This window comes from Schistocerca gregaria, chromosome 3 (assembly GCF_023897955.1).
Source record: "Schistocerca gregaria isolate iqSchGreg1 chromosome 3, iqSchGreg1.2, whole genome shotgun sequence".
NCBI classification, from domain to species: Eukaryota; Metazoa; Arthropoda; class Insecta; order Orthoptera; family Acrididae; genus Schistocerca; species Schistocerca gregaria.
The window spans coordinates 680,782,603-680,809,055 of record NC_064922.1 but is presented as its reverse complement, the minus strand read 5'-3'; the positions used below and the strand labels follow the sequence as shown (position 1 = coordinate 680,809,055).

Here is a 26,453-nt window from a genome sequence, read left to right as displayed (position 1 = left end):
ACATGTAAAATTAAGTGATATGATTAATCAGTACTTTTCCCCAAGATCTTTCAGTATACCTTTAAAGGTAAAATGCTGAAGGACCAACACACACAGATTTATTTTCCCTTGCAGTTGCTTAGGAGTAAATGTTATGTAATGATAACAACTGGCTAGCCATAGGAAAAAAACAACATGACAATCTTGAGGGATAAGTAGAAACTGTTAGTACAGAATCATCATCACGAGTTAGTGAAACATATTACCTATGACTAACTACATTCAATGAAGGCCATTTATTTAAAATAATCTGGAGAATGTGCAAATTATGATTAAAATTTATTAAATAAGGATACTACAAATAAATAAAATACAATGTGCAAAATTGCAAAGTACACAGCATGAATTGTGAACACTTGTTCATATTAGCACCAATTATACAACAAAAGCAAAGCATTCTTACAACACAACCATTTATCTGATGGAAAAGCTTACTAAATAAATTAAACTAAATTAACAAAAAAATTATTTTGATTATAATACAACAGTTTTGAGTGCCTGAACCCAGACAAGGAGGGAAAGATAACAGGCCATCCTTAATGGAAAACAGCAGGTACTGTGTGTCATAATACACCACAAAATTAAAATAAAAATATGTTTTACATTTGAATGTTACCTATTCTGACACATGTGACACAATATTAATTTACAACACTATCAAAAATATATGTTTATCTATTAAACCCTGTTATAAATAATGCTTACCTTCACTAATTTTTGCAAATAAGCTACTCTGAAATATTAAAATACTGCTGTGGTGATGAAATGAACATGAAAGATGTTTTGACGGCAGAATTGCGAGCGATTTTCAGACCTTAACATGAAACAAAGCTACAAAAGAGTCAATAACAGCAGTGATATAAATAAATGCTGATATACAAGCTGGATATAGCATCATTTATGTAGCATTTTTCCATCAACATTCAAAGTTTAGTGGAAAGGCAAAAATATATATACAGAAAACAGAATGTATCAAAACTAGGTAACATGTCTGCCCCCTAGGAACATTTATTATAAAGATGCAGAAATTAGAGCAAACTGCACTCTTCGCAATTATTCCACATAGTACATTTCATTGCCTTTTTTGTATCATCATGTACAGCCTTTTACAACAATTACATGTATAGAGTTATATTTAATGCAAATGAATACAATTTTGTTTCAAATATAAAATAACTTTTTACAGCACACATATATTTACAAAAATGAGTTATACTTTTAGGACATAATGAGGATTATTAACATCTTTTGAGCACAACATAATTCCGCACAGATGGTTTACAAAAATAACAGGTACTTTTGTTCTTTGAATAGTGTGCACTGATGTGCGCATTTAGCACCTAGAATGGTCCATATCATTACTTATGTACTATACATTCAGTCTTCTAAAATATCATAACCTAGAGATACAAGTGTGTTCCGCCGTTCTTCAAATAATCCCTTTGCATAATTTATGTGATGTGATACCTGTAAACAGAGTTTTGAGCAAAATCATTAATGAAGCAAGGAAAAATAGTAGAAACCAAGAAGAAGAAATGTAACAGACACATGCTGAATAAACACTGTTGAAGTGGTACTTTTGGACCAGACATAAAATTATTTCTGACTGTTTCTGCAAACTGACAGTTGCCTCAATCCATCAGATGAACTGGATTCCAGTTGGATTTCTTTCTACCCCACTTTAACAAACATTTTATTTTACCTTTATGGTAAAATCTTCTGAATTTTTAGGCCACATCATGTTATTCCTTAAAATTCTAACATACTCACTGTTTCAATCCATCTGTTGGGATATTTTTCACGATTGTTCTGGTGTCCTTGGTTGGCTGAACACTGTCAAAAACACAATCAATTCTACCCTGGCCATATCCTGAGGACTATCCCAGTGGAGGGATGCAGACAGAAAAGGGTCCAGATTTGAAAGTGGCCACCACTAACTGAGTATATTTGGTAAGTACATCTAATTGAAGCACTGGTTTTGTTCGTTTTGTGGCCAATCTTAGATGCAACATGTTGTGATGGATTGCAACAACTTATCAATAAACTACTTGTTCCCTGCTGCTACGTTCATTAGTTCGGCAGAAAGCTGGTTTTGTACAAGGTTGCACAAAAAAAACCTCCCCTGCTTTGTTTTTCATGTCTCCCACCACCTCCCAAAGTCCCACCATCCGGCCACAGAGGATCCCCATCATAACACAGTACCACCCAGGACTGGAGCAACTGAATTACATTCTTTGCCAGGGTTTTGACTATTTCTCGTTGTTCCCTGAAATGAGAAATGTCCTGCCCACTATCTTTCCCACCCCTCCCACAGTGGTATATATTCTGCCAGTCACCGAACCTACACAATATACTTGTCCATCCCTACAAAATCTCTGCTCCCAACCCCTGACCTCATGGCTCATACCCCTGTAATAGACCTAGATGCAAGACCTGTCCCATACATCCTCCTACCACCACCTACTCCAGTCCAGTCCAGTCACAACATCAAAGGCAGGGCTACCTGTAAAACTAGCCATGCGATCTACAAGCTCAGCTGCAACCACTGTGCCGCATTCTATGTGGACACGACAACCAACAAGCTGTCTGCCTGCATGAATGGCCACCAACAATCTGTGGCCAAGAAACAAGTGGACCACCCTGTTCATGAGCATGCTGCCCAACAAGACATCCTTCATTTCAGTGACTGATTCACAGCCTGTGTCATATGGACCCTTCCTATCAACAGCAGGTGGGAACTTCCCTGCAATATATCATTTCCGTAACCCTCCTGGCCTCACCCTTCGTCAGTCATTGTCCTTACCCATGCAGCACCTGCCCTGTCCCCATCCCAGCACTACATAACCCTCATTCCACCATTGCACTCTGTCTTTTTACTTCTCTCCTTTTCTGTTAATCTTCCCTCACCCCCCTCTACCCTGCCCTCCGTTAGCCCCCAACTGCACATAGCTGTCCTACTTTCTCTCCACAGCGTCTCTGCGCACTCCCTAACAGCACTGCACTGTCTACTACCCCAATCCTACTATCCCTCCCCCTCCCCACCCCAGCCCCCTGTTTACCTCCAATCAGTTGCCACACCCATTATGCACTGGTGCTGCTACTCACAATGTGGTTACAGTTGTCCAAGACTACAGTCGTGTTCAAACTGAAAACTACCATGAGCATTTAATTAGAGAACCTACTTGCAAGAGTAATGTTCTCAATTTGCAAATAACAGACTCCAAATTTCCAATTTAGTTACTGCAGAGGACAGAAAGAGTAATGATACGGCTATTGCAGCATTAGTGAGTACAGGTGCTACAAAGGGATGTTAAGAAACATAGAAAACATTTCTTGAAAGAGTGACAAAAACCAAATTATGTGAACCGTCAATATGAAATGTTCATCTCTGTGGATGAAAATGTGCAGTAATAATGGATAAAATTCAAAAGTTTTGTACAATGTGTGTTAGAAAAGTGCATGGCAAGAAAAGTGATGAGGGATGGGAAAAGATATCCCATAATTCAAAAGCTATGACAGAAACTTGCTACATAAGCCATGAGTGTTTCAGCCCAGATTTAAATGGAGCCAAATTCTTGCCAAATAATCAAAGTCTGAACAAAGCTGAAATTAGCTTAAGGAGAGCACAGCAAAAAATCTTCATTGAATTCAAAAGTACAACTTCGATAAGTAATCTGGGGGGGGGGGGGGGGGGAGAAGAAGAAGAAGAAGAAGAAGAAGAAGAAAAACCTTGTTTTCTTGTTACTTAAAGTCATGAAGTGGATTAAAATACAAAATAATACATACAGTTCCTCAACAGTGTTACTGTTGTTGTCTGCAGTCCAAGGACTGGTTTGATGCAACTCTCTATCCTGTGCAGGGTTCTTCATCTACGAATAACTACTGCAACCTAACATCCTTCTCTATCTGCTTACTGTATTAATCTAAACTAAGTTGGTAATCCCTTGATGTCTCAGAATTTCTTTTCCCCATAATTATGTTCAGTGTTTCCTCGTCAGTCATGTGATCTACTCATCTAATCCTCAACATTCTTCGGTAGGACCACACTTCTAAAGCTTCTATTCTGTATTTTTCCAAACTGTACTCGCCCATGTTTCATTTACATACATGGCTACACGCCAGAATGTACTTTCAGAAAACACTTCCTAGCTCTTAAATCTACATACTCAATTCCATTATCCTCATTTTGCTTTTGTTGCTGTTCATTTTCCATCCTCCTTTCAAGGGTATATCCATTTCGCTCAACTGCTCTTCCAAGTCCTTTGCTGTCTCTGATCATATTACAATGTCATCGGCAAACCTCAAAATTTTCATTTCTTCTTTCTGAACTTTAATTCCTACTTCAAATTTTTCTTTAGTTTCTGTTGATGCTTGTTCAATGTACAACCCTGTCTCATTCCCTTCTCAACCACTGCTTCCCTTTCAAGCCCCTCAACTCTTACTACTGCCATCTGGTTTTTGTACAAGTTGTAAATATCCTTTCACTCCCTTTATTTCACCCCTGTGACCTTCAGAATTTAAAAGAATATTCCAGTCAACACTGTCAAAAGCTTTCTCTAAGTCTACAAATGCTATAAACGTAGTTTAGCCAACCTTCTAAGATAAGTTGTAAGGTAAGTGTGTTCCTAATTTCTCCAGAATCCAAGCTGATCTCTCCAAGGTCGACTTCTACCAGTTTTTCCATCCTTCTGTAAAGAATTCGTGTTCGTATTTGGCAGCCATGACTTATTAAACTGGTAGTTTTGTGATTTTCACACCTGTCAGCAACTGCTTTCTTTGGAATTGAAATTATTACAATTTTTTTAAGTCCAAGGGTATTTGCCTGTCTCATACATCTTGCACACCAGATGGAAGACCATCAGTTGTTCCAATGGAATATCATCCACTCCCGAGGCCTTGTTTCAACTTAGGTCTTTCAGAGTTATGCCAAATTTTTCTTACAGGATCATGTTATCTTTATCTGAATCCATTTCTTTTTCTATAAAATTGCCTTCAAGTTTATCTCCCTTGCACAGACCCTCTATCTACTCCTTTCATTTTTCAACCCTCTCTTCTTTGCTTAGTACTACACTCCTGGAAATGGAAAAAAGAACACATTGACACCGGTGTGTCAGACCCACCATACTTGCTCCGGACACTGCGAGAGGGCTGTACAAGCAATGATCACACGCACGGCACAGCGGACACACCAGGAACCGCGGTGTTGGCCGTCGAATGGCGCTAGCTGCGCAGCATTTGTGCACCGCCGCCGTCAGTATCAGCCAGTTTGCCGTGGCATACAGAGCTCCATCGCAGTCTTTAACACTGGTAGCATGTCGCGACAGCGTGGACGTGAACCGTATGTGCAGTTGACGGACTTTGAGCGAGGGCGTATAGTGGGCATGCCGGAGGCCGGGTGGACGTACTGCCGAATTGCTCAACACGTGGGGCGTGAGGTCTCCACAGTACATCGATGTTGTCGCCAGTGGTCGGCGGAAGGTGCACATGAACGTCGACCTGCGACCAGACCGCAGCGACGCACGGATGCACGCCAAGACCGTAGGATCATACGCAGTGCCGTAGGGGACCGCACCGCCACTTCCCAGCAAATTAGGGACACTGTTGCTCCTGGGGTATCGGCGAGGACCATTCGCAACCGTCTCCATGAAGCTGGGCTACGGTCCCGTACACCGTTAGGCCGTCTTCCGCTCACGCCCCAACATCGTGCAGCCCGCCTCCAGTGGTGTCGCGACAGGCGTGAATGGAGGGACGAATGGAGACGTGTCGTCTTCAGCGATGAGAGTCGCTTCTGCCTTGGTGCCAATTATGGTCGTAGGTGTGTTTGGCGCCGTGCAGGTGAGCGCCACAATCAGGACTGCATACGACCGAGGCACACAGGGCCAACACCCGGCATCATGGTGTGGGGAGCGATCTCCTACACTGGCCGTACACCTCTGGTGATCGTCGAGGGGACACTGAATAGTGCACGGTACATCCAAACCGTCATCGAACCCATCGTTCTACCATTCCTAGACCGGCAAGGGAACTTGTTGTTCCAACAGGACAATGCACGTCCGCATGAATCCCGTGCCACCCAACGTGCTCTAGAAGATGTAAGTCAACTACCCTGGCCAGCAAGATCTCCGGATCTGTCCCTCATTGAGCATGTTTGGGACTGGATGAAGCGTCGTCTCACGCGGTCTGCACGTCCAGCACGAACGCTGGTCCTACTGAGGCGCCAGGTGGAAATGGCATGGCAAGCTGTTCCACAGGACTACATCCAGCATCTCTACGATCGTCTCCATGGGAGAATAGCAGCCCGCATTGTTGTGAAAGGTGGATATACACTGTACTAGTGCCGACATTGTGCATGCTCTGTTGCCTGTGTCTATGTGCCTGTGGTTCTGTCAGTGTGATCATGTGATGTATCTGACCCCAGGAATGTGTCAATAAAGTTTCCCCTTCCTGGGACAATGAATTCACGGTGTTCTTATTTCAATTTCCAGGAGTGTAGTTTCCCATCTGAGCTCTTGATATTCATACAGCTGCTTCTCTTTCCCACAAAGGCCTCCTTACTTTTCCCATAGGCAGTGTCTATTATTCTCCCAACGAAATGTGCTTCTAAATCCTTACATTTGTCCTCTATCTATGCCTGCTAAGCCATTTTGCACTTTCTTTCTATCTCATTTCTTAGATGTTTGTATTCCCTTTTGCCTCCTTAATTTGCTGCATTTTTATAGTTTCGGCTTTCATCAAATAAATGCAGTACCTTTTGTGTTATCCAAAGATTGCTACTAGGTATTGCCTTTTATCTATTTGATGCCCTGCTGCCTTCAATATTTCATCTCTTAAAGCTACCCATTCACCTTCTACTGTATTCCTTTTTCCCTTTCTAGTCAAACATTGCCTAATACTCTCTGAAACTCTCCGTAATCTCTGGTGCTTTCAAATTGTCCAGATCCCATTTCTTCATTTTTAATCTATGGTTCATTACTAGTAAATTGTGGTCAGAGTCCACATCTGTCCCTGGAAATGTCTTGCAATTTAAAACCTAGTTCCGCAACCTCTGTCTTACCATTACATACAATCAATCTGAAACCTTACAGTGCCTCCAGTTCTCTTCCACATATATTATTCTTTCTCTCAATTTTTAAACCAATTAAATTATGCTCTGCACAAAATTCTAGCAGATGGGTTCAATCCCAACCCCCCCCCCCCCCCCCCCCCCCAGCCCCCCATGACTGCTAAATTTTCATCTCCTTTGACTCTCTGAATAATTTCTTCTATTTAATCATACATTTCTTCAATCTCTTCATCATGTGCAGAGCCAGTTGGCATATAAACTTTTACTATTGTGGGGGGTGAGGCGGGGAGGGGGGGGGGGGGGCTTCGTATCCAGCTTGGTTGCAAAAAATGCATTCACTGTGCTGCTCATAGAAAACTTACCCGTTTTCCTATTTTCTTATTCGTTATTACACCTACTCCTGCATTGCCCCTATTAGACTTTGCATTTGTAATCCTGTATTCACTTAACCAGAAGTCCTGTTACTCCTGCTGCTGAATTTTAATAATTCACTACCATATAACTCTGACCTAGCCATTTCCCTTTTTAAATTTTCTAAACTACCTGCCCGCTGAGGATAACTGACATCCCAAGCTCTGAGCCATAGAATACAGATTTGTTTTTCCTGATAACAACATCATCCTTAGTAGTCCCTGGCCGGAGATCTTCCCAAGAAGATGCCATCACTATTTAATTGTACAGTAGAGATGCATGTGCTTGACAAAATTTACAGCTGTAGTTTCCCGCTGCTTTCAGGTATTTGTAATACCAGCATAGAAAAGCCATTTTGGTTGATGTTACAAGGCAGATCGGTCAATCATCCAGACTGTTGCCCCTGCAACTACTGAAACGGTTGCTGCCCCTCTTCCAGGAACCATACATTTGTCTGCCCTCTCCACAGACACAGCTCTGTTGTGGTTGCACCTATGGAATGGCTATCTGCATTGCTGAGGCATGCAGGTCATCCCAAGGCAAAGTCCATAGTTCATGGACATACTGACACAAAATGGGGAAATGACAGAGAGAAGCTCAAAATAGAAAATTTCATCCTGCAAAGTTGTTTTATTTACAAGAGTCATTCTAAAAGTAAATAACTTTTCTTTCAAGCAGCTGTCATTCAAATTTAAACATCTGTCACAGCATTTCACAAGCTTTCTGCATACTCACTTGCTGCCAAGTTACTGAACTAGTCACCAATGTCCTCTTTCAGTTCTTTGCATTTCAACTGCACTTTCTGTACAAAATGCCTCCTATTGGGGAAAATGATGATAATCATTTGAGACTAAGTCCAAGATATAAGGAAAATGTTCAAGAACTTCTCAAATAAACTGCTGAAGCAAATCATTTGTCAGCATGGCAAAATGCGGGTGACTGTTACAGTGAAGAAGCAAAGTGCCACTAGATAACATTCCATGCTATTTGTTTTGAATGGTGCAACACAGTTGGTGAAGGCTCTGAGAGCAGGTCACTACATTCATTGTCTTTCTGTAAGTATGAAATCGATGAGACAGCTACTGTCTCAGTCCCGAAACACTGTTCACATAACCTCCTTGGTGCTCAGAACTTTTCTGTCCTTTTTTATTTATTTATTTATTATTGAGTTTGTGACTAATGAAATGCCGTAATTAGATATGAATGTGTTTGAAATTTATTTGACTTCAGTACAGTAATCAAGCCACAGTTGCAGTAAATTACAGTGAGTTTACACAACTAGTTTTGGTGAAGCTCAGTCACCACTATCAAATGTAACAAGTATAAAATAAGTCTGCTATTCCTTATGGGAACCTAAATATAAGTAACATCTAACCATAGCACCTTTGTCATAGGAAACAATGTTGTGAATATCATGTTAAATTAAGCCTCTTTAAGCAGTAATGGCAAAGAAGAAACAACATTACAATTAATCACTGAAGCATTTATCTACAGAGAACATTAAAATCTTAAGTTGTATATGTTGTATTATGATCAGCGTTGTCCAACTACTTACATAATGAAACTAACAAGTGAAAATCTTGTCTTACTAATCTTAGCAATTCTGCTGTTATTCTGAAACATACATCACTGAAGTATGAGGTGGAACCATTAACTGAAGTATCAGAATGCCCCTTGATGAAGTTAATGAAACAACAACATCCATGCATGAATACTGTATACTATTATCGTATATGTTGTCTTCAAACCAATTGATCAATTCTGGGACAAAAATCTCCACATCCCAACACCTTAAAGCTGAAGATACATAGCTTGTAATCTGGAACACAGCACTCAACAGCACTGTGTCCAAGAAACAACTGTTTGCTTTGACGACACGTGTACAGTGGAGGTTAACACATAATTGATCAACACAATGGCCACAGCACTCAACAGCACTATGTCCAAGAAGCAACTGTTGTTGTTCTAATGTAAATTTCACAAGTATTTTCTACATTATTTGTATTCAAGAGTATCAAATGATTGTTATAACAACAAAAGTACATATCTGTGCATTGTCATCTGAGAACATGTATGGCAATCAAATTACAAGGGCAAGTCAATTAGTAAATGGATTTTTTTAATACTCCTCAGGTTGACAGCACTAACTCAATACCGACATGCCTTCATGACACTGTTGTTCGTGGTACGCTAGCTGTTTTGGCTCAATTAATATTTCTTTTCGTAGTGACTTCCGAGAATTTTATTATGTGAGCTCTGTTATCTGTATTCACCAATGAAGAAATGGAAGGCGATGATTCATTTTCTATATTCTGAAAGAGCTAAAGCTGTGGAGATTATTGACAGGCTGCAGCTGCAGCATGGTGACAGCTGTCTAAGTGAATGAAAGTATGAGTGGATAAATGCTTTCAAAACGGTCATATGTTGATTCTCATGCCAGAATTGAAATATCTACTTTTGCCCACAGCAAAGAAGTTCAAAAGGAAAGCTGGTGAAGGAAAGATGATGTTGACAGTGTTTTGGGATATGAAAGATCCACTGCTAATTCATTACATTTCCAAAGTGCAAATTGTACATCATGACAGCTACTGTGAGCTACTGGAAGATGTGTAACCCAAAATCAAAACAAAGAGGAGAGTGAAACTTTCAAAAAGTATTGCTGTACTTCAGAACAGTACCAGCCTTCATAAAGCTGACAAAACAATTCTGGCATTCAAAATCTTGGCTTTGAGCTGCTTGGGCAACCATTATACAGATATTACTTAGCTGCAACTGACCTTACTTTTTTGGTCTAATGGAGGAGCACATGTATGAATCAAAGTTTTTGTCAGATGATGAGGTTGCACAAGTCTGGATGTGTACAATGCCACAAGACTGCTTCCAGAGTGGAATTAGGAAGCTTCTCAAAAAGATATGGATGAAATGCATATAGGTAAGAGAGGCTGCATGAGAAATTACATTCTTTCCAATGCCATGTTCCTAACAAAAAATTTCATTTAAAAAATTGGCTTCACTTTTTGACTTGGCCTCATGTTTTCTGCCCACATTTCAGTATCAGACTGATGGTCAGATTAATGGACAGAAGTCTCCAGCCCACTAGGAGCAGGAAGTTATAAAAGAAATGAAAATGCTTGCATTATTATGTAACTATCTATCATGGTGTATTAGTGCACCACTGTTTGTATACTTTCAACTATTCTGTGAAACGTTTCATCAAAATTAATGAACATAGCAGCAGGGAACAATCAGTTTATGGGTAAGTTGTTGCAATCCCCCAGAAAATGTTGCATCCAAGATTGGCCACAAAACTAACAAAACCAGTGCTGCAAATACATGTACTTACCAAATGTACTCAGTTAGTGGCGGCCACTTTCAAATCAGGACCCTTTTCCATCTGCACATGTCTGCATTCAGTGCTTTTGAAGCTCAAAATATTTCCTTGATGTTTATAAATTTGTAAATTACTCAGCCATATTTGCCCTCTGGCAGAATACAAGACAACTTCTATAGTAAGTGGCCTATGCACTGCCAATAACAGGATTACTTTTAATCAAATTTCTTAGCATAAGTTTAATATTCAAGGCAAAAATATAATAATAATAATAATAATAATTATTATTATTATTATTATTATTATTATTATTATTATTATTATTATTATTATTATTATTATTATTATTATAAAATTGCACACCAATCCATAATGGTAAATAGTTTCTCCATAAAAATGAAATTTCATGTGGCGAGGGCTTCCCGGCGGGTAGATCTGATCACCTGGTGCAAGTCTTTGGCAACTTGCATGGCATGACAAGCCAGCACACTGAGCACTCAGCTATGGTGGCGGACAGTTTCTTCATTAAGCACGCATCTCTTTCATGTAAAGGTAGTATCTGTTATTTTCTACACAACTCTACATTGTAGACAGAAAGATACCACAGAAAGAAAGAAAGAAGGAAGGTTCAAATGGCACTGAGCACTATGGGACTTAACTTCTTTGGTCATCAGTCCCCTAGAACTTAGAACTACTTAAACCTAACTAACCTAAGGACATCACACACATCCATGCCCCAGGCAGAATTTGAACCTGCGACCGTAGCGGTCACGCAGTTCCAGACTGTAGTGCCTAGAACTGCTTGGCCACTCCGGCCAGCCCCAAATAGCAAAACTCATCTACTACTTTAAGTGTCTCATATCCTAACCTAATTCCCTCAGCATCACCTGATTTAATTTGACTACATTCCATTATCCTCATTTTGCTTTTGTTGATGTTCATCTTATATCATCCTTTCAAGATACTGTCCATTATATTCAGCTGATCTTCCAGGTCCTTTCCTGTCTCTGAGGTTTGCTGATTACACTGTAATTCTCTCAAAGTTTTTATTTCTTCTCCATGGATTTTAATTCCTACTCCAAATTTTTCTTTTGTTTCCTTTACTGCTTGCTGAATATATAGATTGGAACACATCGTGAATAGGCTACAACCTTGTCTCACTCTCTTCCCAACCACTGCTTCCGTTTCATGTCCCTCGACTCTTATAGCTGCCATCTGGTTTCTGTACAAATTGTAAATAGCCTCTTGCTCTCTGTACTTTACACATGCCACCTTCAGATTTTGAAATGAAGTATTCCAGTCAACATTGTGAAAAGCTTTCTCCACGTCTACAAGTGCTAGAAACATAGGTTTGCCTTTCCTTAACCTATCTTCTAACATAAGTCATAGGGTCAGTATTGCCTCATGTGTTCTAACCCTGTCTTTAATACAGTTTGATAAGAAACAACAACCAACAATTTGATAAGGAAATCACAGTAAAGTGAATTTTGATTGGTGTACTACAGTGTTCAAAGATTATTTACCTGTTTAGCTGTAATTTCATCATCACAGCGAACACGTGGCTTCTTGACTGCTTCCTGCAGCACCACAAGCCTTTCACTGGCAGCTTCAGCTCTGACTGTCAGTTCGATATAATACATGGGGCTGCCACTGCTTAGTGACATTTCTTGCACTGCTTTGCAGAAAAACAAGTCACTGAAACAAATTCACATGAGTTATTATGTAAAACAGGTAGCAATATTTTTGTTTACTGGGAAAAAAAAAATATGTTGCCAGGACAGAAAACATGGAATGAAAAAGTATTATTAAACATACAAAAATTTAATGGTTTTTAAATATATTGTAAATGACTTAGTAGTTTTCAAATGGTTCGAACTATTTGAGTTGCTTGTTTCATCTCGGACCATGCTGCTGAAATAAGCTAGACATTGCACCAACATACAATATTTCTATATTTATGATGTTTAGACATTCACAATTATCAGTTGTATTAATCACCATGTGTGATAGACAACACAATGGTCAACTACTGCTACATCATGGCTATGACAAATCATCACCAACTACTGTCAACCATCCCGGCTCACATGAAAGTTTAAAACAGCAGCCAACAGACAAGTGTCCATTGGAAAAATAGCCATTCCTTGGTAACAATGATATATGTAAGTAAAGCCTTCCTCAGAGTATCCATTAGGGCAACAGCACAGAAGTAATAAATACATCTATTGGACTATAGAGGTCTGGGATTGCATGGCTTGAACTTTGAAGTTACAGTTGTAGTAAGTTACTTGTTTGTACCACAGATCAACTTCACAATAAACATTAAGTTGTGTGTTGTGTAAACAGAACAAACATGGAATACTAATTAAATAAAAAAAGTAATATTTATAAGGCTGGATGCTGATCATTTATATAGTTAGTTAAAGAAAAAAAAGACTAATAATCTCTATTGAGGAATTCCTCTATGGTATAGAAAGAATTGTTAAGGAGAAACCACTTTAAACTACATTTGAAAACACTTGTGCTACCTATCAGACATTTTATTTCCATGGTTAGACTGTCAAAGAGTTTTACAGCTCCATATTTCATCCCTTTCTGTGCAAAAGTTAGTTTCATTAAAGGATAATGCAGATAATTTACCCTTCATGTGTTGTGCTTGTGAACAGCTATTTTACTCTCAAATGTAGATGAGTTGTTGATAATATAGTTTATAAGTGGTTAATATTCTCAGCTGCTTAAAGAGATACCTGCAAGATGTGCATTTGTGAACTCCATACATAATTCTAATTACTTTTTTGTGCAATAAATTCTTTTTGCCAAACAGAATGTTATGTAATGTCCTTAGCTAAAAGACAAGTCCTGCGACCAATACTGAGATGGAACTTTGAGTACATAAAAAGCCACGGGATACGTTACTGAATTAACGGGGTGACGGTCTTATCTGCTTAAGATAAATAAGGTGACAGAATTAATGAAGCAAAGTCCTTAGGCAATAATTGCGAGACAAAGAACAAAGCTGTGAGGGAGAGAGAGAGGCTTGTGGTGGGGGCTATAATATATCGCAAGAAGCCAAGGGAAGGCATAGGACAAATTGGGCAGCCTTATAGGGAAAGAGTTTCTAACCTCTCCATACAGCCTCTGAAAGATAACTGAAGAATAACCAAGTAATATAGCCAATGAAGCCTTAGACACCGTGTCATGTCAGGGGTGGCAGGCTCCAAGGGGAATGACAATGGCAGCGGGGGGGGGGGGGGGGGGGGGGGGGGCTGTAGTGGAGATAAGCCTGAGGATCGGTCATGGGCAGAGACAGCCATAATGTTTGGCTGATGTTGCTGCCCAGAATTAGATAGAGGCAAGGCTCTGTTGATGCTGTACTGAGATGACGGTTTCAGTTAGTAGATGGAACAATGATAGACAGTTACTGTCTCTGTGCAAGGACTTGACTTTAGTGGGAAGAACCTCAGCTAGAAGGTCAATCTGACAAACATTCAGAGTAAACCTCAATGTTAATAATTCCATTTGAGTGCTTGTTCACCTCGTCATCCTTCCATCTCCTAAATCCAAATTAGGGAATGTTTGTCGAACAATCAAGTCTCCCATTCAGTTCAGTCAACCAACTGCATTCCCTATATCATGAACTCCTGTCACTCAATTCCAGACAAAACCTAATCTCAGAGCACAACAGTTATCCTGCAATAATTCAATGGATGAAAATATGCAAAATATGTCAGTAAGATCTCTACTTATCCTAGAGTCCACAATTATTATTTTGGCAAAAGTAGCTGAACCTACATGTTTTAGCAGTTCTCCTATGTGGTTTTTTTTCCCAGTTTAAGTTTTCATCATTATGCACTCCTAAGAACTGACAATTTTCTACTCCATTTGTTATTTCTTGAGCTATGTAACCAATTATTTTAAATAAAGCACCGAAAAGAGCAGGTACAGAACACTATTGTCCACTATGCAAATGTTGCTGACTGCAGCAGTGGTAATATACTTGTATTCATGGAGCATTTCATTGTAAAACAAGATGAGTTCAATGACCTGTCCACAGTTATTAGTGGATATGGATATTCAAAAAGAATGTGTGATTTTGTTCCAATTAGCACTGTAGTAAAATTCCAATAGAAGGCACCTGTCATGAATTTAATACCTGGTGCAGTTATGCACACTACTTGAAAAGCTGTGCAGTTGTAAAGAGAGAAGTTTACACAAGCAATTTTGATTGGAAGACACATTTCGCACCACAATGGGTATATGCATGAGATAGGATCACCAAAGTTAATACAAGATGGTCAGGTTGCAAGCTGGTGAATGTTTGCAAACCAAAATTGGGGATGCTGTGCTTGGGCTGCATAAAATAATTGCCAACAAGAAGCACCTTTCACTCTATTCATGCTGTTTATGTATGGAGACTAGAGCTTAGTGCTTACTCTCCCAGCAACTACAACCATTTCACTCACTAAAGATCTTCACAATAGTCAACTGTCTTGTGTACACAGGTTGTGATAATTTGTTTTGTCATATGTTGGCCTTTTCTGCTTATGATGTATAACACAGGTTTTTCTTCCTTCCAAGAAATTCATCATACACAATTATATTGTTCTTAAGCTGACTTCAGACTCGTCTACCACCTACACTTAAGTATAAGATGTGACTGACATTTTGAGGATACTTTTGAGATTCTGCTGTTAGTATTCTTATTTTTGCGCTGCAATCATGCACATCTCTATTTAATACCATATTGCAATTAATTAACATGACTGTCTCAGGAAAGCAGAAGAATTACATGTTGATTTAGTTAAATTTCTGTTTACACAGTAAACTGTCTAAATGTTACTTAGAAATGAGATTACACTTAAAAACAATTTAAAGGCACACTGAGTACTTACCAACCATGACTGTTTCAAAACTATGGAAGGTTTTTCAGTGGCCTAACTTGTCATAAAATTATTTAATGAAGCAATATGTTTCTTGGTAGAAACCCAATCTTCAGGCTACAATAGCACTGTAAAAACATTTAACAAAAGTACACATTGATATTAAATTTAGAGTCCTGGCATGTGCTGTGGTCATAGTGTGTAGAGAAGTATAGCTTAATAATAGAATTTCGTGAAATTTTGTGACTGGTAGCAGTCTCTGAATAATGTTTTCATCAATCTGAAAAGATTTATTTGTCCGAGTATATGCATGTTTGTGCCACTGCACCACATCGGAAGACAGAAAAATCTGAGCAGGAGACTTGCTGCACATTTTAGGAAAAGTATTCAAAGAAGAAATTGCAATACATTTTGAGGTTGCACAAGCCAGTTCTTTCAAGTTTATATAATCTTTGTCAATGATAATGTAAGGTTTATTGAAAATTGTATTATGAATGATGTGGTTTTCTCTTGGTGCTTGCCAGTTTGGATGCTAAAGATGCCAATTTAAAAAGCTCTCCACAGATTAACATCTTGGACTCATACTGATGTCAAAACACACCATGCAGGTACATTGGGAAACATGTAACTCAGTCTATTGCCCAACTAACAGATCTTCACTGCTCACTGTCTTGACAATTATCAGTTATTTACTGAAATCATAGGATATAACAACAATAGTCACCTAACACTATCAAAATGCTATTTTCGATAAGGGAATCATTCACGTAACAGTGAGTTTTTCAGGCAATTTCTAATTATAGATGCAGAGTGGTTAAGATACAGAATCTTTTATCTGGGATGGATATGATTCATAACCCCTTACATCAATCTTGATTTAGGTCCCCTGCAACATTTCTTTTAAAATTATTCAGTTAATAGCTCACAAAGTCCTGCATCGATTTCCTGAGTGGTCCTTATTCAAGTGAACACCTGTTCTGCCTCCCGTGACTTCAATGTTGGCAAGATATTAATGGTTAACTTTTCCTCCTGGCACTGGCAATTAATAAAAAAAGTTTGTTCTCTCTCTAACAAGAAGGCCTTACAGACTGGCCCTCTTTGATTTTCTTAATATTTACAGGATTTGAAGATCAGTGCCTAGACATACTTTCCTAAAGAAGTATGAAGTAAATTTATAAAAGTACTCTTGGAAATTAGAAGATTTCTGAGCACTGTTAATTATAAAACATTTGAACTAATTAATGTAACAGCAGAGAGCTGAGAGCAGAATGTAAACTTTCGTAACTGTAGTGACAATGGTTTGAATCTTGGTAGTAGCACTTATTATTATTATTATTATTATTATTACTATTATTATTTCCAATTCCATAATTCTAAATGTAAAAGTAAATGTAAATTAACACATCATCACATCATCATATTTTAATAACCGCTGAGATAGCTGAGTATATTAACAAGCCACTTCCAGGATACAGGGATAGGAGCCTGCCCCTGATTGAATCTGCCTTGAGGATTAATAATGAGGGCGATAGCAGGTGAGCCATGCAGTCAGGTTGTGGTTTTTGGGTGATCTCCCACATACAATTAGGTGAATACAGAACTTGTACTCACGCCCTGCCTCAGACATGTGCTACACATACATTTAGAAAATATTCTCACACTTGCACATAGATTTACTATAGATGCAGGAAGTTAGGTTACACTGATTTTGTCCTGAGGGAGCTGGGAAAAGGGGGGGGGGGGGGGGATTGGTGGTGTCAGGAAATATACAATGAAATACTTTTTGCATTTCTAGAGATTAATAATATTGCTCAATGTCTTTTTTTACTACACCATTTCACTACCAATCCTACCCCTCCCAGAGTGAAAGACATTAATCTATGTTTATTTGAATTACTACCATTGTCAGAAGCAACAATATGGAAAAAAAATATTTACCATTGTTTCATCATCCAACATGAGTAAGGTTGGGACATGTTTCATACTGGTATTTTGAAGTGGGACCTTTCTGCCCTAATGGTAATGAAATTATCATATTGTATTATCTCTTATAATATAAGTTGTCAGAAAAACACTTTAATCATTTTTAGGATTACAAATACCTGACTCTTTTTAGTTACATCAGGAAAGTCCTGTTAGAATGAACATAATTTAGGGGTGGAGGGCACCACTCACCAAAAAGCTACTGCCGAGTAGTCATCAGGCTCACACAAAAAGTTAAAGAAAACTTGCTACCTTTCAGAGTATTCCATTTTTTGAGCTTCAGTGGAAGTGCCCCCCCCCCCCTTCCCCCCCTTTCACTGTCATGCACATGCACGTTCACGCGCACTCGCCGTGCACACGTACCTTTGTCCTGTAGGGGGGCCTCCCCATGTTTATGTGGTCTGAGGCCTGGTGACTTTTTTCTTTTCTCAAAACTGAAAAAATGTCTTAAAAGGAAGTCATTTTGGGACCCTGGAGAACATTCAAACGAATGTGACCAATTGAAGCCTTTCAGCTTTGCTACCAAGAGTGGTAACAATGATTCTGCTGGTGTATAGCTGCCAAAGGGAACTACTTTAAAAGGGATGATGTTGTTATTTGAAAAATGAAAACTTTGGTATATAAAACATCAGTCCCATCACTTTTCCCATGCCCCCTGTACAATACTTTACAACACATCACTTAGCCACTTCCTAACATTTCATTTCTGTCAACGTAGTCACCATCACATTACTTTTTTTCAATTTAAAGTGATCTCTAACACTGATTATAGAAACATGTACATGAATGTAAACCACTTGATAATGGGCACAAGCCCAAAACCGGTTGTATGTTAAATAAAATCACCTTCTTTTGTGACTGGTGGCTGTTGTTATCCCACAGCATATTTATAAGCCTCTTTTCTTACTGTTCAAAGCCATCTCCAACATTCCAAACACATGGCAATGTCAATAGCCTCTCAAGACAACTTTTTGAACAAGACCTGGATTTGCTGTGGAGCAAGAGGTCTGTTTCCACATGGATATTGTAGCAGAATAAGCAATGGCCAACTTCCCTCAGGACACAGCAGTTGTCGTGCACCAGTCTTTGGATGAAGCAGTCATCTAGAAGTAATTTTATTAGTGGACCACAGTTGGCCAGCAGATCACAATCAACTGGACTATACAGAAGTGAAAGCCTACAGGTATCACTGGAATGAACTATCGACTCTCAATGGCATCCAATTGCTTCAGGGCGACAATGGTCACACCCAAGCCCTCAGACAACACATCCTGACACTCATCAACAAAGTTCATTGGAGAATAGTCCGGACCCAACAACTGGCTTGCCAACATGTATACTGGAGAAGTATGGACAACAATATTGCTAAAATGGCAGCAGCAAACATCACCTGTCAGAGTAAACACACAGTTCCAGCACAGCAATATTTCTGCTGACCGAAGGCATCACCACCATGGTCTCAGCTCCACTTACGCTTTGTGCGTCCTTTCTTGAGATATTCCTCATTAATTGTCACTGATGCAGGCAGCTGTTTTCCTCGTGTGTGTCAAATTTCTTCAATATTCTTTGCAAAGAGAATCCAAGTACTGGGTCACATTTTTTCCCCTTGGGGGTTCCCAGAAACCATCATGACAGGTACAGCACTAGTTTACATCTGCTGAATTTGGCACTTTTTGTTCTGAAAATGGCACTGCCTAGGTGCATGTGGGATCATTCCATTCAGCATCCAACAGTCATGCAGAGAGGTTTGCCTGCACATTCAAGAAGCAAATGGTCAAGCTACAGCATCACAAATTAGATGAGGCACTCATTTTCTTATTACACTCCTACTGCTCCTCCACACATGATGGGTCTAGTCCAGTAGAAAAACTGGACGGCTGGCGGCTTCAATCTTAACTTTCTGTTATTCACCCAATTGTACTTTGCCTCCTTCCTGGTGATCAAGCCGCCACTGATACTCCATACAGGATGAGGTCTGAGCAATTGTCTTCCCCAAGGGCCATCAACTCCTCATGCTGGCAGTTGTAATGTATCCGTTATGTCGACCAATGGTCAAGATGCAACTCCAAGATGGCTCCAGATATTGCAAACACATCAACAAATATGTGCACCCTCATAGCACACGAACCTATCAGACTAGAAATCTTCCACAGCGTTTTGTTCCAGAGTTGGACAAATCAGCACCTGCATCATCAACAACACTCTCCAGCTGCCAGTGTGCAAAACAGACTGTATGGTCTCTGGATACCAATGACGTCAGCCCTCTCACTACACAGCTGTCCACATCCATGGATGTTGACAATAGCTCTCCGAGTTCACCAGTTCCATATGCTGCAAGCAGGGAGACTACTGCGTTGTGGGACTTCAAAATATGCCACACATTATTGTCCCCATCAGGAAGATGGGGGAGGGGTGGGGGATAGTATGTCAGGGCCATTTGTCCTCCCACAATGCAATCAGTCACCATCATCATCAAGCAGGTGTCCTACAAAGCAAAGCTGCACAAGACACTCCAGCAGACCACAGCTTGAAGGTTTAGCATGCCCACTGAGCCATCGGGTGACAGCGCGACTGTTGCAAGAGGTCACTAGCCCACTAGGGTCAGGTGGCCGTAAACAGACCTGACACCTTCGTGGTATTTAGGCCATTGCCCGGGTTGTGCCAGGCCAGTTCCATACCTCATAAGCTCTCTGGCTAGATGCCAACCACACTAGTGGTTCATTGATCAGCGTCTAACTAAGAAACCATCGGAATCATCAACACCATGTTCCAACCAGCAACCTCCTCTGTACAAGGCAGCCAGCACCACTACCAGGCTTCGTCAAGATGTGGCCTCTACACTGGGACACGTGAGCATCTTAGCGCTTTGTGTAATTAACTTGTTTATCCCAAAGTGAACTCAGAAATTAACTCAGAAATTAACTCAGAAATTAACTAAGAAATTAGAAATTAACTCAGAAATTAACTCAGAAATTAACTCAGAAATTAACTCAGAAATTAACTTTAATATTTCTTGCGATTGTCAGCACAAAAAACAGTTATTGTGCCCTTCAAGTGCATCTCTGAGTAAACTGCATAATGTCAAGTAATAACTTGCTCCAAGAAAGTTCATATGTTTATTGATAAACTTGTTCTGCATTGTTTACATGGCCCGGATTTTTATTGTACCGCCGGTGGCATGGTACATAACAGTTTTCATGATCCAGGCATTACAGTGTGGGAAGGCATAATGTTGCAAGGGCGTACTAATCTCCAAATCTCTGAACAAGGCACACTCACTAGTCTACATTATTGTGACACTGTACCACTACCCAATGTGTTTCTTTTCAAGGGTACATCTGGCCCTAACTTCACTTTCATGGATGGCAATGAGTGACTGCACTGGTGGCAGAGCTCTTGCAATGAGAAGGTATTCGGCAAATGGACAGCCCTGTCTGTTCCCCCAACTTCAATCTCATTGAGCAGGTGCTCCCCAAGGGGAGAAGTATCATATTATGTCCACATGCACTAATGACCATGCAGCAGTTGTCAACCATGGTGATGGAAGAATGGAATGCTCTCCACAAGAACTGCTTACCAACCTAGACAACAAACTACACGAGTATCACCAAATCTGATTTGTGGTTAAAAACATCTCAGTCATGTTGCTATAAGTAGATATATTGCAATGGAGGTACTCAATGAAACTTCCTGGCAGATTAAAACTGTGTGCTGGACCGAGACTCAAACTCGGGACCTTTGCCTGTCGAGGGCAAGTGCTCTACCAAATGAGCTACCCAAACACGACTAACGACCCATCCCCACAGCTCTAATTCCACCAGTACCTCGTCTCCTACCTTCCAATCTTCAAGTTCGAGTCTTGGTCCAACACACAGTTTTAATCTGTCAGGAAGTTTCATATCAATGCACACTCAGCTGCACAGTGAAAATTTCATTCTGGAGATGCTCAATGTTAAAGCTGATAAGAATGTCAGTTTAGTTTCAAGCAACTATCTAACAATCATTAAAATGAGGATCAGAACAGCAATTAGAGAGAAGAGCCAATATCAACCCATAAAATTTGACACACACACAGTAAATTATTCACTATACTTTCGGAAAAAAGAACAGCTAAATCTTGGGAACAACTTCGAAAACATGTTACTAAAAGTGGAGAAGAAATAACACCTCTTAAAAAGAAATGGAAAAATCCTGTTGGAATTATGACCGTGATGAGTTAACTGTAAAGACAAAATGAAGTTGGAACATCTGGAAAATATGTAAAAAGTTGACTCATATTGTAAGAAGAATAACATAAGGGACTTTCCTTTAAAAAAAAACACACATTCAAAAATAGTTTAAAAAGTACTCAACACTAACACCACTGAGTCTCTCCTTCCCATACCGTACAGTACGTCTCCCCTGACCCGTGGTCCTGGGTGACTTTCCCAAAATCTACCCCTTTTACCCCTCTTCCTTCCTCTCCAAACCTTCTGACTGAAGGAGGAGTCACTGGCTCAGAAAGCTTGTCTAATTACAAGCCTTTTTATGTGTGTTTTCTGCAGCCACTTGGTGAGCAGATTTATTTACCTATCCAATTAAATTATTTCATCACAAAGTCTGCAGGTCATAGATATAGAAACAAAGAAGACTGGATGAAATGACACTGAGAACTGCAAAATATTTGTGGATTATTTCAAAGAACTACACAACTGTAATCCACAAAAATAAGAATTTAAGTTTGATAATATAATCCAAATATAACCAGACTCAAAACTGCCAACAATAGAAGAAATCATAAAATAGTTTAAAAATAACAAAGCACCAGGTGAAGACCACACAGTTGCTGAATTATGGAAACACTCTTGTGACAACATTATGCTGTGTTTAACAGAAACTATTAATGAAATTTGGAAAACAAACAGCTTACCATCAGAATGGACTTCAACATACACTCACTATATAAAAGGAAAGAAAACAAATTCTAACAACTCTTGCCAGAAATGCACAATATTTTCTCCTAGGCACTTTTGAAGAGATCTGAAGGAATATTCGGCCCAGGAGTATTTAGGAAGCAAAAGTCTAATGCAGGGCAAATGTTGAGTCTAAAGAACATAACTGAAACATGGAAAATTAGAAACCTGAAATACATGGTAACATTCATAGATTTTAAAAAGGCCTATTACTCAAATGATAGAAACACACTAATCAGCAATATAAAAGTATTGGGACTCAATAATAAAATAAAAGATATAATTAAGGAAAAACTCCAACAAACAAAATTAAAGGTAAAATTTATGGAAAAACTGTCAAAACCTTTTGAAATTAAGTCAGCTCTAAGACAAGGACGTAGTTTGTAATCTCTGTGTGTTATAGAAAGTGCTGAGAGAATGGATAAATTCATCAATACTAAAGAACTAGAAAGAAGTCCAAAGAAAACCACCATACACTGTCTAGTGTTTGCAGACAATATAGTGTTAATTACTGACTCACTGGATAGTGTCAAAGAACAAATCACAGAACTACAGAAACAAGAGCCAAAATTTGCAGAAAAAAAATCATAGTTAATAACAATTATTTATGATGCATCCAAAAATCTTAAAATCCAAAACAAGACAATATCTCAACAAATTATTTTAAATGCCTAGAAGAATAGATTATGAGTAATACAAAAGAAAGGACGGCAACATAAAATGGAATGGGCATTCCATATGACAAGAAACACATATAAAAGAATAAAAAGTAATCGATGGAAATAATAGTATAAGTGAAGTACAGGATGTTTCAAAAAAATATACGTATTCTGAACACACATATGTATTAAACTCCAAGACATACAACTATGAAGCTTGAGAAACCTAATTATGAATTTCTTGCATTCAGATTACTGATGTTGGATATGTCCTCCACCAGTGACACAAAGAACATAACATCGATACTCTAATTCCTCCCATACTCTGGTAAGCATGTCCATCATCACTGATGTTATAGCAGTACAGATCCGGTTCTTCAACTCTTCTAGGATCTGTAGTACTGTTGGTGTATAAATGTTGTCCTTGTAGAGACCCCACAGGAAGAAGTCACAGGGCACCAAATCGGGTGACCATGGAGACTAGCTGGGAAGTGCTTAGTTACCAGCTGTTTGATGAGCAATCCAATGGGTTTGTAGAGTTTCATTCAGACATTCATGCGCTTCATGACTCCATGAAGGGGTTGCCCCATCTTCTTTAAAAATAAAGATGTGTTCATTGAGCCTCTGGAACAACCAGTCTTGTAACACAGCAAGACACAGTTGACGGTTAACCATGTTTCCATCAACGAAAAATGGAACACAAACAAATGAGTAGGATATCACACAAAATACATTAGCCCTGGATGAATCTTGTTCATGTTGTGTGTGTGTGCACATGGGTTCTGTAGGCTGCAATTTCGAGCACTGTGTTTGTTTACTTTCCCAATCCTAAGGCAAGTCACTTTGTCACTGAACATGATGCATCGTACAAAAGAGTTATCGCTGTCAATACCATTCTGAAGTTCGTCAAAAAATGCCACACGTTTGTGTTTGTCATTACGACATAGAGCGTGTACAGCTGCAACGTTTATGGCTTTGTAACCAACTGACCTCTCAAAACACACCAAATTATTGGTGTAGGCAGTTTTAATTACTTGCAGGCACGATGAGCTGATTTTATTTGCACTATATTGGAAAGCGGTTTGAATTCATGCGACATTTTTGTTGGAAACATAATGGAGGCCAGAGTTCCTTTACATACCCATCCAGCATCTACATACTGTCAATTCCACCTGGCAAATGTTCTGTCCATTTGTAGGTTCAGTTTGGTACCTCAAGCTGAAACATCTTTGCACTGTAATTATGGACTTACACTGTGCAAACTCGATAACACAAAACCATTTCCACTGTGGAGTAGCTATTTTACAACATGTGAAGACAATCCACATCTAGTAGCAATAAATTTGAACTAGACAATGTATTCATTCTTCCAATGACCGAACTGTGGCACAACAAGCGATGCTTTTGAAAACTTAATATGTTACACTGAGGTGACAAAAGTCATGGGATGCTGCCTAATATTGTGTCTGACCTTCCTTTGCTTTATATAGTGCAGCATTGTGATGTGATGTGGACCCGAGTCATTGGAAGTCCACTGCAGAAATACTGAGCCATTCTGCCGCTATAGCTGTTCGTAACTGTGAAAGTGCAGCATGTGCACGATTTTGTGCACAAACTGACCTCTCAATTATGTCCCACAAATGTCCAAGGGGATTCATTACCCAAATTGTCCAGCATGTTCCTCATACCAATTACAGACAATTGTGGCCCGGTGGCATGCGCACTGTCATCCATTAAATTTCAATCATTATTTGGAAACATGAAGTCCATAAATGGCTGCAATGGTCTCCAAATAGCCAGACATAACCACTTCCAGTCCAGACATAAATATTTCCAGTCAGTAAGGGATCAGAGGACCCAGTCGATTCCGTACAAAAGCATCCCACGCCATTATGGAACCATCATCAGCTTACACAGTGTCTTTTTGACAATTTGGGTTCATGGCTTCACTGGGTGTGTGCCACAGTCAAAACCTACCATCAGCTCTTACAAACTGAAATCTGGACTCATCTAACCAGGTCATGGTTTTCCAGACATCTAGGGTCCAAACCCAGGAGTGACACTGCAGGCAATGTTGTGCTGCTAGCAAAGGCACTCATGTCAGTCGTCTGCTGTCATGGCTCATTAACACATAATTGGCCACACTGTCCTAACAGATACATTTGCGTATGTCCCACATTGATTTCTGTGGTTATTTCATGAACTGTTGCTTGTCTGTTAGGACTGACAATTCTACGCAAACACCACTGATCTTGGTCATTAAGCGAAGGTACCGGCCACTGGATTGTCCATGGTGAGAGGTAACGTCTGAAATGCAGCATTCTTGTCACACTCTTGACACTGTGGATCTCAGAATATTGATTCTTTAATGATTTCCATGTGTCCCACATATCCAGCTCCAGCTACGATTCCAAGTGCAAAGTCTGTGAATTCCTGTCATGTGGCCATAATCATGTTGGAAACCTTTTCACACGTATCATCCGAATTCAAATGACAGTTCTGCCAGTGCATTGCTGTTTTATACCTTATGTATGTGATACTACCACCATCTATATATGTGCATATCGCTATCCCATTACTTACTCATCTCAGTGTATAACAGTATATTCTCTTTGAAACACCTGTATTTATTTATTCAAATGACCCTTTTGGAGGGTATGCAAACCAATTTCTCTCTCTCTCTCTCTCTCTCTCTCTCTCTCTCTCTCTCAGTGAGTGTGTGTGTGTGTGTGTGTGTGTGTGTGTGTGTGTGTTTTTCTTTGCTCTCAGACTTTCTTTACCCTTTGAGAGTATCATTCCTTTTCTTTCTCAGTCCATGTCCTTCCATTTGTTCACCTGTTTCTTTCCTGAAATCCTGCCTTTCATGTCCCTTCTATAAAAAGTCTTCTGTTATCTATTAGGTGCATTTTAATTTCAGTGTTTCTCAAATCTTTGCCAGTTTTAGTGAAGCACATGGATTTGGCTTTGCAGCTATTTAATCAGTTGAAGATTTTCTTGGTTAGTTGGTTAATCATTTAATATATGTGTCCATAAAACTGTAGTCTTCTTAATCAGTTTGCTTCTCCATTTTCAATGTTTAATCTTCATTTGCATTCATCATTGCACTGATTTTATGTTCTAGCATTTTCCTTAAAA

At 39.4% G+C, this 26,453-nt stretch overlaps 1 protein-coding gene across 2 annotated transcripts in view; it reads right to left on the bottom strand.

Annotated features, from left to right (window-relative positions):
* Positions 1–301: 301 nt before the first annotated feature.
* LOC126354004 (intermembrane lipid transfer protein VPS13D) overlaps positions 302–26,453 on the bottom strand; it is a 488,122-nt gene continuing 461,970 nt past the window's right edge. For both annotated transcript variants that reach the window (XM_050003313.1, XM_050003314.1), the window contains 2 exons: positions 12,368–12,539; positions 302–1,506 (listed from right to left, as the gene is read on the bottom strand). In XM_050003313.1, the coding sequence (XP_049859270.1) occupies positions 1,417–1,506; positions 12,368–12,539 (262 nt within the window). In that variant the 3' untranslated portion in view covers positions 302–1,416. The remainder of the gene's footprint in view (positions 1,507–12,367; positions 12,540–26,453) is intronic.